The sequence below is a fragment of the Echinops telfairi genome, unplaced genomic scaffold (assembly GCF_000313985.2).
Source record: "Echinops telfairi isolate 266 unplaced genomic scaffold, ASM31398v2 ScPeMD7_443;HRSCAF=831, whole genome shotgun sequence".
Classification (NCBI taxonomy): domain Eukaryota; kingdom Metazoa; phylum Chordata; class Mammalia; order Afrosoricida; family Tenrecidae; genus Echinops; species Echinops telfairi.
Window position 1 is genome coordinate 59,781,196 of NW_022104341.1, and position 13,292 is coordinate 59,794,487.

Consider the following 13,292-nt stretch of genomic DNA (forward strand, 5'->3'; position numbering starts at 1 on the left):
CTTAAAGACATGAACACAGTATAGAAAGAAAATGTTTTGAGAATGATGATGGCAACAAATGTACAAATGTGCTTGACACAATGGAGGCATGTATGTATTGTGATGAGTTGTACGAGCCCCCAATAAAATGATTTTTTTTAAAAAAAAACCCTCCCTCACCATGCACTGTGGGCGAGGGGCTTCTCGTAGGCTGGAGAAAGGGGTCGCTGGATGCACTGGACGCGTTCAGAAAAGAACCCAGCAAATCTTGACCTGGTGGCTTCGAAGGTGCTCCAAATGGGTCAAAGGTGGCACCTAGGAAACAAAGGGAAACTATTCTTTTCGACTCTAGTTCATTCATCTGATACAGACCAAAGACTTGCCACTCCTGTCAGGCCCTAGGCGAGTCACCTGAAGCATCATGATGAAGCCTGCCTCCCTGGATGCTCAACAGAACCAAAGAGCCCCAACCCATAAAACTTCCTAAGAATGGATGCCACCCAGGAACTCGCTCATCTTCGTAGACAATAGAGGGGCCTGGATTTACCTGTTACATAAACCCAAGACTGTATAAATAAGAGTCTCTTTGGCCTTTCATAGCAACCCTATAAATCAACTCAACTGCAGTGAAAATTTGGCCTTAGGCCATTGTAATGGCATGAAACAGGCTAAGTCAAGCTTCCAGAGTAGTCGAGAGGATCAGGTCCTCTGACTCCAAATTCCAGGACATTGTCTAAAAGCATCTCCTACTCCTGACCTTGCTGGTATTTGAAATGCCAGCAGCACAGCTTGCAACATCATTGAAACACATGCCACCACAGTATGACAGACTGACAGACTGACAGAAGGGTGTAGGACTGCACCCTTAAGCCATGCTTAAGAGCCATGGTTGAAACAAGCTTGTTGACTGAACCGGTAGGCAGAAGCCAGGCTGTGGGGCTCTCGTACTAAGACGAACAGTGGGAAACCACAGGGGCCAGGTTTGGTTGGTTTAGTTTGGTTGACCAGGTTTGGTTGGCTCTGGCTCACTGGAAAGCTGAATGAAAATGAAATAAGTGTAGCGACAAAAACTGGATTCTCATTAGGCCTCCTGTTCTACAGCACACAGCCCTGTTTCTAACTACTTGTTAGAAAGTAGGTGAGAGAGAATATAGGATTTAGGCAATAATACAAGAGCAAAGTGGGAAGTCTAGGTTACCCGCAGCAACGCACAGCAGCTCCTATTGTGTCTTTTCAAGGGTCTATGCCGTCTCTTTTCAAGGGTCTATGCCTTCTCTTGTAAAGACTGCCTCCATAGATCCTCACCACCCCTCATGAGACAAAGTGTCTTTGCAGATGATGAAATTGAAACCGGGAAAGGATAGGTTTCCTGCCAAGGGCCAGGGAATCATAGTCTGGAATTCATGATCAGGCCCTCTGACTCCAAACTCCAGGACATTTCCTAAGAGCATCTCCTACTCCTGCCATGTATAAACTCAACGTGAAGGAAACAGGCCCAGCAGCATGGATGTAGCCTGTCTTTAATCCCTCATACGCTTTAGGCTGCAAACCACGAGGTTAGCAGGAAAAGACCAGCGCTCTGAGCGAGACAGATGGGACTTTCTCCCCATCATGATGTGGACTCGCAAACCCACGGGGGCACGTCTACTCTGCCCTAGAAGGTTGCTAGGAGTCGGAATGGCCTCGACGGTCGTGAATGTGGTTAGTTTTACTGGGACAGGCACACAACTCCCTTCAGCAACCTGTAGCAAGACGAAACTCAGGTGAACGGGCTGACAGCCTCCTGAAGTTAGACTGAGTCATCCTAGGGGTGGTTGTTGTTGTTGTTGTTGTAAGGTGCCATCGAATTGGTTCCGACCTACAGCGGCCTTATGCATATATTTGGAATAGACAACTAGAATCAAACAAGTTAGTGAATAAATCCAACTATTAAACTCTGGGTTGGATAAATGACCTAACATGTTTGCAGCCATCAATCACTGAATCCATGCTCTGTTAATTATCTGCAGAAGGAGCCCTGGTGGCGTAGTGGTTAAGTGTTGGTTAGCAGTTCAAAACAATTCAGTCCCTCCATGAGAGCAAGAGGGGTCTCTCTCCTCCTGCAAAGCATTACAGGCTTGGAAACCCACAGGGGCAGTTCTACCCTATGCTACCGGGTCACTATGAGTCAGAATTGACTCAATGGCAGTGAGTTTATTATCAGCATTGAGGTCTTGTGTAGGATCAAGTGGGTTTCAGACACTTAACTACACAATTTTTATCCCTTACGTTATTTTACACTCACAAAATCTTAACCCTTCAATAAATGGCATTACTGAGATTTTTATAGGAATTGTGACCCAACATTGCATCAACACTTCCACAGCTAGTTTTGAGTCCCCAAAGCCAATCAGCGAAAGACACTGATGTCTTCTCACCATTACTTTGTACACTTTTAATACTAGCTTATGTTCATTTGTCCCTGGGTGATACAAACACCCAGGGCAGTTCTTGGCAGTTCAAGAAAGGTTGATGATTCGAGGCCAGACAGAGGTGCATCAGAAGAAAAGCCTGGCAATCTATGGCTGATAAATCAGACCATGAAAACTCAATCAAACACAATTCCACTCAATGGCAATGGGTTATGTTACATTGGGGCCATTTTACAATACACTAAAAGTCAACTGCCCAATAACGCAAGAGAAAAGCGTAAAACTGTCTCCAAAATCATACTAATGGGTATGCATTACTTCCATTTTATAGCTAGAAGAGCTTGCCATTTTCAAATAAGATTAAACAGCTAAAATTTGGCCCTGGGGTTCAAACCCAGGCCTTTGAATCTACCTAGTGCTCTTTCTACTCTTGGGAGTAAAACTACTTGAGTTCTAGGCCTGAGTCAACCATAATAACTCTGTCTTCAGACAATGAACCACTATATCTAGGCCTCTATTTCCCTGTCTATAATTAAGGCACAGGATTAACTGATGTTTAAGACCATTCTTGCTCTGACATGGAAACAAAACCAGGTATACGGGCCTCTCAGGAATCATACAAGGTCCACAGTTGTTAAGTATAACCATGCAATCTTGGATTTGGGGGATTTCTTTCCTAACACAGCTTTTTATTGATTTTGGAGAGCCAGTAGTGTTGGTTTGTCACAATCATTCTGTGCAGCCAAATGTATTCAGAAGACTAATATTTCAGGAAAACTGAAGGAAGATTTGGAGTCAAACGGCCTAGTTATCAACGCTGGTCCCATTAATTACTAACTGTTATGGGCGGAATTGTATCTCCTCAAAATGTGTTGCCATCCTAAACTCACCTGTAGGTTTGATCTTGTGTAAAATAGGGTTCTCCATATTAAGCACATTAGTTAATACTGAGTAGGGTGGGTCAAAACCTCCTCCATGAGTTACAAAAGTAACAGAACACACACACACACACACACACACACACACAGACATAGACGGGAGGGCAGGTGCCACGTGAGGCAGGCTGACCAACTCTCTGCCATCCAGCCCATTTCCATTCTGACTCACAGCCACCCCATAGGACAGGCAGAACTGCCCCTGTGGGTTTCCTCTAACTCAGTAGTTCTCAGCCTTCCTAATGCCATGGCCCTTTAATACAGTTCCTCATGTTGTGGTGACCCCGCCAAACATAACATTATTTTCGTTGCTACTTCATATCTGTCATTTTGCTACTGTTATGAATCGTAATGACAATATCTGTATTAGGCGACCCCTGTGAAAGGTGGAGAACCGCTGCTCCAACTCTGTATGGAGGACAAAGCCTCATCTTTCTCCCGTGGAGCAGCAGTAGTGGTTTCAAACCACTGACCTTGTGGCTCACAGCCTGTCATGTAACCACTAAGCCACCAGGGTTCCTCATCTACAAGAAAAGAATATCAAAAGCCACTGGCACAAAGATCAGAAACTAGGAGAAAGGCTCATACAAGGAGCCAACATGGTTGACACCTTGGTTTGGGATTTTGACCCGCAGAACCATGAGAAAATAAGTCGCTGTTCCTGAAAGTCATACATTTTGGTATTTTTGTCACTGCCAAATTAAATAACTAAGCCACTAGAGCTATACATTGATATGACTAATTTCATTCTAAGCCTCCATTTCCTCAATGATTACACAGAGGTGATAAAACCGAAAGCCCAACCTCCTAGCATCGAGTCAGTTCTAACTCACAGTGACCTCAAGCGCAGAACAGCTTCTCGGCGTTTCTGAGACTGTTGATCTTTAAGGGAGGAGAAAGCCTCATCCTTCTCCTGGGGAAAAATAATAGCACCTAGATGGGGGGCTTTCAGAAGAATTCAATCCATTCTCAGTGTTAGATTATTTGGTAAGCTGTAACTACTTCATAAGGAGCCCCGGTAGCACTGTTGGGTAATCATCGGCCTGCTAACCACTAGGCCAGCAGTTCAAGCTCAGCAGCCACTCCAGAGGAGAAAGCTGAGGCTTTACAGCCTTGGAACCCTATACGGGGTCACTCGGAGTGGGAACCAACTCGATGGCAGTGGAGTTAAGTACCTTGTAAAGGTTTATGGTTATTGTTAATAATAACTCCTCTTTCTGCACTTCCAAGCAGAAATAACTAAAGCAGCTCAGGGACTGATGTCTTAAAAGAAACAAAAAGGGTAAGGAGCTTAAATTCTCATGACTGTAACACTGTCCTTCCAAAATCGACAACATGCCTATTTGCTCTTGTTAACCATCCAAATGAAGATGTTTACCTTTTGGGGGAAACTGGAACAGTCTAGCTTAGGGAAGTTGAATTCCCTGCCTGGCCCCAGCGCCCAGAGTCCACACCAAGAAGCACAGAGCTCCCCGGAAGCCCTTACCTTCTCCCACTCTCAGGGTGGGCGACGCGGAGGTGGAGGTGGCAGATCGGCGTGGTGTTGACTGGGTGGACGTGGGTCTGCCAGGATGAAACATGTCGTCCACCCCTGCCTGGGCAGCCTGGGCAGGGCCAGCCGCACCAAACAGGTCACTCAGCAGCTCAGAGTTGGTGGGAGGAGCCGCTGGCGGAGAGAAGGTCTTACTCACTGCTGACCCTTCTAGGCCCAGAAGGTCCACGTCCTCAGGCGGTGGGGGCGCAGCTGGCTCCTGCTGCTTTCTGCTGGGCTTCTTGGCACCATGGTGTCTGTCACCATTGGCCTTGCCGTGTGGGCTCGCCAAGGTCAGAAGTTCATCGTCGGACTGCTCACTCTCCTGATTCACGAGGGCAGCGTGGTCCTCCTCGCAGAGCGACTTCTCTGATTTCTGGTCTAAAGAAGGCCGATATGCCAACACACGGTTAGTTAGTGACCACAGTAGTGACAGTTTTTGGTATGTTAGATGCACATCACTTTAGTCAGAGACAGGTTTCCCCAAAAGGCTTTCTGGCCCTTGCCATTGGAGGGATGGATGGATGAACGTCCACTTTCCCTGCCCGGCACGATGACATTCACCTTTGTGGAGCGCACAAGCTAGCTAACAGGTAGCGCTGCATAACAGTGAATGGAGAGTGGTTCTCTGGAGCCAGGTGTCCTGGGTTGGAATGCCAGCTTTGCTGTTTATGATTGTGTGCCCCTGATATGGCACTTTACTTGTTGTCCTTTATGTCCTCCTCAGGGAAATGGGGATAATCAAGCTTTCTACAGAGTGACCATGTAGAAACACCCGGGTACAGTTCGACCCAGTCCTGCAGGCTCGCCATGAGTCAGAATGGACTCACTGGCAGTGAATTTGGGGTGTTCTGGGCTCACAGGGCTGAACTGTTGTGGGAATTATGTGAGGCGATATAAGAAACATGCTCGGACAAATGGTACTTAAAGAGTCATTACAATGACTAGTCTTTCCCAGGCACTAAGTTAGGTGCTCTGAGAGGGTGTTACTAAAGCACCCTTTCCTAGTCCTTGGCAGATAGCTCTGACTGTCTCTTCCTTCCCCAGCTGCAAGCAAGGCCTTGCTCCCCCACTCTCGAGCAGGTGAGGACCCCACACCTAAGGAGTGAACCGGGAGAATGGTTCTGCAAAGAAAGGGACTTACACTGACTTGAAAGGAGATACTTTCAACAAAAAATGGGCAGGGGACAGAGGCTTGTCTGGGGAAGAAGTGGGGAGGCTGGCGCGGGTCTTGGCTGGTTCATTGAGACAGATCTCCCTGTGAGGCCGTGTTATCTTGTTTTAATGTCGGATAAAGAGGCCCAATTTCAAACCAAATACAGATACGCACCCCCCTCGGTCCCAATTCTGAAGGCAAAAAAGCAGTGAATAGGGAAAAGGTTTTCCCAGTTGGGGCCCAAGCTCATTTGGCAGATAAACCAGCACTGATGTGACAGTATTGATTGTCTTCACGTATCTCATTCAGGGTTGGTGTGTATATATCTCATTGAAGAAACTGAATGTGTTTGATTACCGCGTATTGTCTGAGACGCCTCTGGGGATGTCAAGGAATACAGAGCTTATGGACCACGTCACCATTTTAAAACACACACAAATATAATCCATTCCTAAATAATTATGACTCTTAGAGTTCTGGAAAAAGATTGGGCATCTGTATAGGAAATATGTGATTCAAACATAGCACACAGAGAGAATTCTAATTCTGGGGAGAGTAGAATTTTGTACTAGAGTAGAAGTTCCCAGAAAGTTGAAAGGGAGGAATCTGTAGCCATCATTATTGCAACTCCATTCACAAAGGTGGAAACGGCCCAGAGGTCCATCACATACGGCTGATAAACACAACGTGGCAGATGGATACCACGGCCTATAAGCAATAGGGGAAATGGAGTCCTGGCGCTACCGAATGCACGAAAGCACGGTGGCACGTGAGATCCAGTCACCACACAAGGATAAATATTGCATGATCCCGAGAGATCTAGAATAAAGAAACGCATTAAGACCAGAGTTCATTACTGGTTACTAAGGGAGGTAGGGAGGGGGAAGGAGTACTCATTGTTTAGAAAGTACAAGCATCTGTTTGTGGGGGTGGAAAATTAGGCAATGGATACTGGTCATGGTTGTACACCTGATTAATGTAATCAATGTCACTGAATTGCACCTGTAAGGGCTGAATTGGTGAATGCCGGGTTGTCAGATTCTCACCACAATATACTTGTGAATGCAAGAACAGTCCGAAAAAGCCGTCTTTGTTGACCTGTCCTAGGATTCATACATATACACTGCTGATGCATATGGACTGTGTGTACTGTGGGAACTTAATGCTTATTTATTTCTTCATGGAAAATCCAGAGAAAGAAATCCCATGGAGACAACATAAAGCTTTTTTGTCTTTAAGATGGCCGGCGAAAGTCTCTCTGAAACTTACAACATAATAATTCTACTTTTCATTGCATATGTTCCTTAATTGCCACAATCAAAATAGCTAAATATTAAAAAATTTGACAAAAGGAAGGGAGAAGTCTCCTGGTTTGAAGAAGGGTTGGGCGAGGACAGTGTGAACTAAGGGGGACACTGGGCAGTTCTGGAGTGCTATTTTCTATGAGGGAATTTTGTGTGAGAACCAGGTACCTTGCCAGCAGAGAGAAGAAAAGAAGCCACTTTGGCCAACATGCCGGGGGTTGTCCGGTGGGATGTCCACTGGAGCCTGCCCTGCAAGACAAAAGACCATGCAGCCCCACTGAGACACAAGAAAGAAGTCAGTGTGGCAAGTAACACAGAGGCCTCAGCATGAAGAGCAAAACCAGCAGGGACACCTACCTCCTAAGAGCAGAGTGTCCTGATGCTCCTGATGAGAAGAGAAAAGGATGCTGGGATTGACATCTTTCGTGCAGTAATGCTCCCAGGGCGGAGTCAGATCTACCGCCTTGTCCTGGGGCTGTAGTTCTATATCAAGTGTCACCTGAAACAGCTGAGGGTATTTTTCTGGCACATCACAGGCATCCAACTCAGGCCTGGGTAGGGATTTAAAAGGAGACGAGCAGAGGAAAGCCACAGCATGAGTATGGCTCTCAACACAGGGACCATCTTGCATTGATGCTCAGACTAACTTTTGGCTTAGTCAATAACCAAATGAGTCACTTTCCTTTTTTTTGAGCTTCAGTTTCATCATCTCCTTCACAAAAGGTGGTAAAATACTGCTCACTCAAAGGATCTGGGGGCTGCTGCATGTGAATGTATTCTGGAAGGCATGCAGCTTGTATACACTGGTATGATGAAAACAGTAGCTAAGATGGTATTGAGTAGTAAGACCATAAGGAGCCCTGGTGGTGTAGTAGGTTTGTGTTGGACTGTTAACCATAAGATCAACCGTTCAAACTGAGCAGATGCTCCATGGGAGAAAAATGAAGCATTCTGTTTCCGTAAAGATTTACAGTCTCAGAAACCCAAAGGGGCAGTTGAACTCTGTTCTACAGGGTCCCTAAGAGTCCTCATGGAATCCGTGGCTGTGAGCTGAGTTGATTAAAACCACAGTCACTGTCTTGTGCCTTCGAATGCCTATCCCAACTCTTGCCTTGCAACTCCCACAATCACCTGAGCCACCCCACTGAATCCCCCAGATCTCACTAGCAAGTAGCAACTCAGAGCTCATGTCTGGTGCATAAGGGCCCTCGGTCAATACTAAAACTTGGTGTCCATTGTGATGGGTCTTTTCTCATATAACAATTTGATGGCCATCTTGGCTGAAAAGCATAAAGAGATAGACAGATGCAAACTATCAATGTTTTAATATTTGTTGCTCATATCCAATTCTGGGCCCTTCTTTATGAACTTGATTTATCAGATATTTTACTGACGGAATGACAATGCCACCAGCCTGAAAGCGCTGGAGGCTATCCTCAATGGCCCAGAAGCACAGGCTTATGGGAGAGGACACAGCACAGGTTTAAAGAGCTCCCAGCATTTCATATCCGCACTGATTGAAGGGCTTTCAGCTGTACTTACTTAGTAAACTTTAAAACTGTTGTGTCCAGTGGTATGAATCCCGTATGAAACTGAAGCTGGAATATCTGTGTGTTCGTCACCTAAAGAATACATGAGAAAAGCACAATCAATGCAAACAATCAGTGAAGAGAGTGTGAGCCAAAGTGTCTATCTTGGAGAGCCATTCACCTTCACCTGTTTCTGCATCAGAATCTTTGTTTACTATGAATATCAGGTGATCTCTTCTTAAACTGGCTCAGATTCATGACTAGCCTCTGCTCTCCATGAACTCTGACTCTCCATTTCCTCACTTGAAAATGCCATACTTGGACTCATAAGATTCCTTCTCTCCCCAAGAGGGCCCACCGCCACCTGGCGAATGCATCCACCATACTGAAAGATCATAGACTTTTTCTAGCCTTTCAGGGACGTAACTGTAATAGCAACCCCGGGTTAACGTCTGGTGCAGAAGCAACACTGGCTAAAGGAAACTGCTCCAATTATAGTGCCACTTGTTGTTGTCCTTGTTAGGATGCCACTGAGCTAATTCTGGCTCATGGACCGAAGCAAACACTGCCGGGCCTGTGTCACCCTCAGTTCTGCCTGATCTGAGCCACTGTTGCAGCCACTGTGTCAGTCCACATGGTGGCTTACCTTCCTTTTTCCCACGACTCTCCGTTTTTCCGAACACGAGGTCCTCCTCCAAGGGCTGGCCCTCCTGATAACGTGTCCTCAGTACCTCAGACAAAGCCTCCCCATCCTCACTTCTGAAGAACATTCTAGCAGTAGTTCCTCCAAGACAGACTCGTTCCTTCTTCTGAGAGTTCATGAAACCTATTCCATATTCTTTCATCCAAAGGTATCAATTCTTCTCAGATCTTCCTTGTTCACTGTCTAGCTTTCCTCTGAGTATGAGAGTAAAACTGAGAACACTGTGGCTTAGGTCAAGTGCACCTCAGAGCTCAACGTGACATTTTTGGGTGTTTTTTTTGTTGTTGTTGTATATATTTACTACATTATGGGTACAGTTAGGATTCCATCTGGTCTGTGGGGTTTTTATTTCAATAGACTCTTTTGAATCCAGATCAATGAGTCATTGTGGTGATTGGCTGTACATGGAAATATCTTCCTTAAACACAACTCTGTGTCCAATTGTTGTGTTTTATGAAGCGTTGGCTTATCTACCCAGAGATGCAAAAGGTGGTGGAGATAAGCTATGATGAGTCCTGCCCGAGTCACCAATAGTCAATCCAGATGTGGCCTTCTCTGGAGCATTCCCTGGCAGTTCACATTTTTTGTTTTTCTAACATTTTATAAGCTATTTTGCAGCAGACGTGCCCGATGTAACACAATGGTGATTTCCTGACTGCTGCTGCCATGGGTGCTGATTGTGAACTCGGGTAGCATGAAATCCTAGACAAGCTCAAACGTTTTTTCATGGATCATGATATGGCTTGTTGGTCCAAATGTGAGGACTTGTGTTCTCTTTATGGTGAGCTGTAATCCATATTGAAGCCTGGAGATCTGATCTTCATCAAGAACGTATTCCATGTTCCTGCAATCTCAATACAGCAAGGCTCTATCGCCTGCAGATCACAGTTGTTAATGCGGCTTCCCCGAACCCTGAAGCCTCATGCTTCTTCATGCAGCCCCGCTGCTAGGATTATCTGCACAGCATACAAATTGAGTAAGCATGCTGAAAGGACACATCCCTGACACACACACACCTTTCTGATTTTAAACAATGCAGTAACCCCTTGTTCTGTTTGAACAGCTGCCTCTTCTTGATCTAAATACAGGTTCTGGATGAGCACAATGACGTGCTCAGAAATCCCATTCTTTGCAATGTTGTCCACAGTTTTCTATGATCCATCCAGCCAAATATCTTTGTGTAGTTAACAAGACCAGCGATTCTATGGCACGATGTGCTTTTCAGGCCAGATCCAATTGACATCAACAATGATAGCCCTCATTCAACATCTTCTTCTGAGGTTAGCTGGAGTTTCCGGAGGTTCCCTGTTGATGGACTGCTGCAACGAGCTTTCTTCAGCAAAATTTTACTTCCGTGTGACCGTAATGCCATCGCTTGGTAATCTTTGTGTTCTGTTGGATCATTTTTCTTTAGCATGGGTCTGGTGGTCATTGGCAAGGTAGCGGTCTTCCTAATTACTTGGCATGGACATAAGAGTGCTGTGGGCATTTCATCCTCTTGTAGTCTCAACTGGTATTCCGTCAATGCCTGGTATTCTATCCATTTGCTTTGCACAATGCCCTCACGTTAGTTTGGATTTCTTCCTTAAATACCAACACTTAAAAAATCATACCCTATCTCCTGAAATGCTTGATGTCAACCAACTGGCTTTCATTTGATGACTCCCTTATTCCTTCCATCTTCACCAGACGTTTCCTGCACCGGTCAATATCTTGCCCAGACAATCTTTAAATATTGCAACTTGAGGACTGAATTTTTCTCAGGTCTTTCAGCCTGAGAAATGCAAAGGGTGTTATTCCTTTTGAAATTTCTAACTTTAGGTCTTTGCACATTTCATAATTTTTTAATCTTGTCTTCACAAGTTGCCCTTTGGAATCTTTTAAGATTTTTTGCCTCATAATTTCCTCTATTTGCTTTAAATACTCTACATTCCAGAGCAAGTTTTAGAGTCTTTTCTGACATCCATTTGGGTCTTTTGTTCCTTTTTTTAATGACAGTTTTCTTCTTTCCTGAATGATTCTCTTGATATCATCCCACAGTTCATGGGGTCTTCTCTCCTTTGTGTCCAATCTGTCAAATCTATTCTTGAGATGACCTCTAAATTCAGGTGGGATATACATGGATGTTCTTTGGCTCTTATAGATTTTTAATTTTTTTTTCCACTTTCAATGTGCATATGAACAATTATTGGTATATTCTACAGTTGGCCCCTGGCCTTGTTGTGCCTAATGTTGAGCTTTTCCTTCATCTCTTTCCTTAAATGAGGTGGACTTGATTTTCGTGTATTCCATCTAGCAAGGTTCAAATATAGGCACTATTTATGTTGCTAAGAAAAGATATTTACAATGAGTTGGTCACTGGCCTTACAAAACTCTATTATGTGCTCTCTAGTATCATTTCTATCACTGAAGCCATATGAGATAGTCAAGGTTTGTTGTGCCAACCTGGCTGATAAACACATGTGGGATTAATTGAAGGGCAGAGAGATAAATGACTCAATGCACCTCGCCTTTCTAGTTCTCAGGTCTCTTGCTTTCTGATGGTCGGACCAGGGTGCAGCTGCCTTAGCCAGTTTCCTGCTTCAGCTGGCAAGGCTCACTTCCTGCAAGACATCCCTGAGAAGAAGCCACATGGACCTACCCTGATGCAGCCCTGGGTGCTGGAGCAGCTGTGTGGAGACCCCTGCCAGCACTGAGATGCTTACACGTTCACTGATTCATTCGGCTTTCCTCCTGCATTCGGCATCATTGTGTGTGTTTTGTGAGATGGAGGAGGACTTTGTGGATCAGTGTGGGACATATGGGCTAATGTTGGACTTGTGGGCTTAGGCAGAACTGGGTTGGGATGTTTTCTTAATGCACACTTACCCTTTATATAAAATTCTCTCTTATACAAATGAGTTTCTTTTTTAACAAATGAGTTTCTGTGGATTTGTTTCCCTAGTTTACCCAGAGTAACACACCATATTTTTCAACTACTGCTCCTTAGTTTTTGTTTCTAACGTCTGCATTTCAATTACTAACAATTACTAGTGCATCTTGATTGCATGTGTGATCAATTTTAGACTGAAAAACTTGGTAAAACTCTTCAGTTTCTTAATCGCTGGCACTGGTAGTTGGTGCATAAATCTGACTAATAACTAATGCCTAGTAACTGTTCTTCCTTCTAGGTCTATGAATAATATCCTATCCCTGACAGCACTGCATTTCAGGATAGACCTCGAAATGTTCTTTTCCACTATGAATGCCATACTAGTCTTCTTAAATTTGCCATTTCCAGCCTAGTAGTCCATGTAATTGTCCTATTAAAACTGGTCCAAACCAGTGCATTTTGGCTCACCAATGTCTAGGGCACTGAGTTTCATGAACTCCACTTACAGTTGGGCCATTTCTAATTTTCTCAGATTCGTACTTTGCACATTCCATGTTCCGGTTATTAATGGATGCTTACAACATCCTTTTCATTTGGGGTTATCCCCTATCATCCCACGAAGGTTCTGGAAGCTTTAATCCAACTACTTCCTAAGACTATCTACACTTTGAAGAAGCAGCTCTCCCCCATTTGTACCTTCCAACCTAAGAAGCTCATCCTCTAGCACGATGATCAGACATTTTTCTGCTGGTGCCCATAAGATTTCGCTGGGATGTTTCCAAGAAGCAGGTCTTTCTCCCTCATCTGTCTTGGTCTGGAGGCTCTGTTGCAACCTATCCGCTCTGGGTGAGCCCACTGGGAGGTGGCAATAT

The 13,292-nt window shown here is 44.8% G+C and overlaps 1 protein-coding gene across 5 annotated transcripts in view; it reads right to left on the reverse strand.

Moving 5' to 3' along the window:
• Nucleotides 1-13,292, reverse strand: part of DNAJC6 (DnaJ heat shock protein family (Hsp40) member C6) — a 188,463-nt gene that overhangs the window by 17,783 nt on the left and 157,388 nt on the right. For 4 of the 5 annotated variants that reach the window (XM_045291831.1, XM_045291830.1, XM_004699365.2 and 1 more), the window contains exons 9-13: nt 8,859-8,938; nt 7,674-7,867; nt 7,485-7,565; nt 4,812-5,237; nt 160-294 (exon numbers count right to left, since the gene is read on the reverse strand). In XM_045291831.1, the coding sequence (XP_045147766.1) occupies nt 160-294; nt 4,812-5,237; nt 7,485-7,565; nt 7,674-7,867; nt 8,859-8,938 (916 nt within the window). The remainder of the gene's footprint in view (nt 1-159; nt 295-4,811; nt 5,238-7,484; nt 7,566-7,673; nt 7,868-8,858; nt 8,939-13,292) is intronic. The other variant, XM_045291834.1, reaches the window with a different exon arrangement.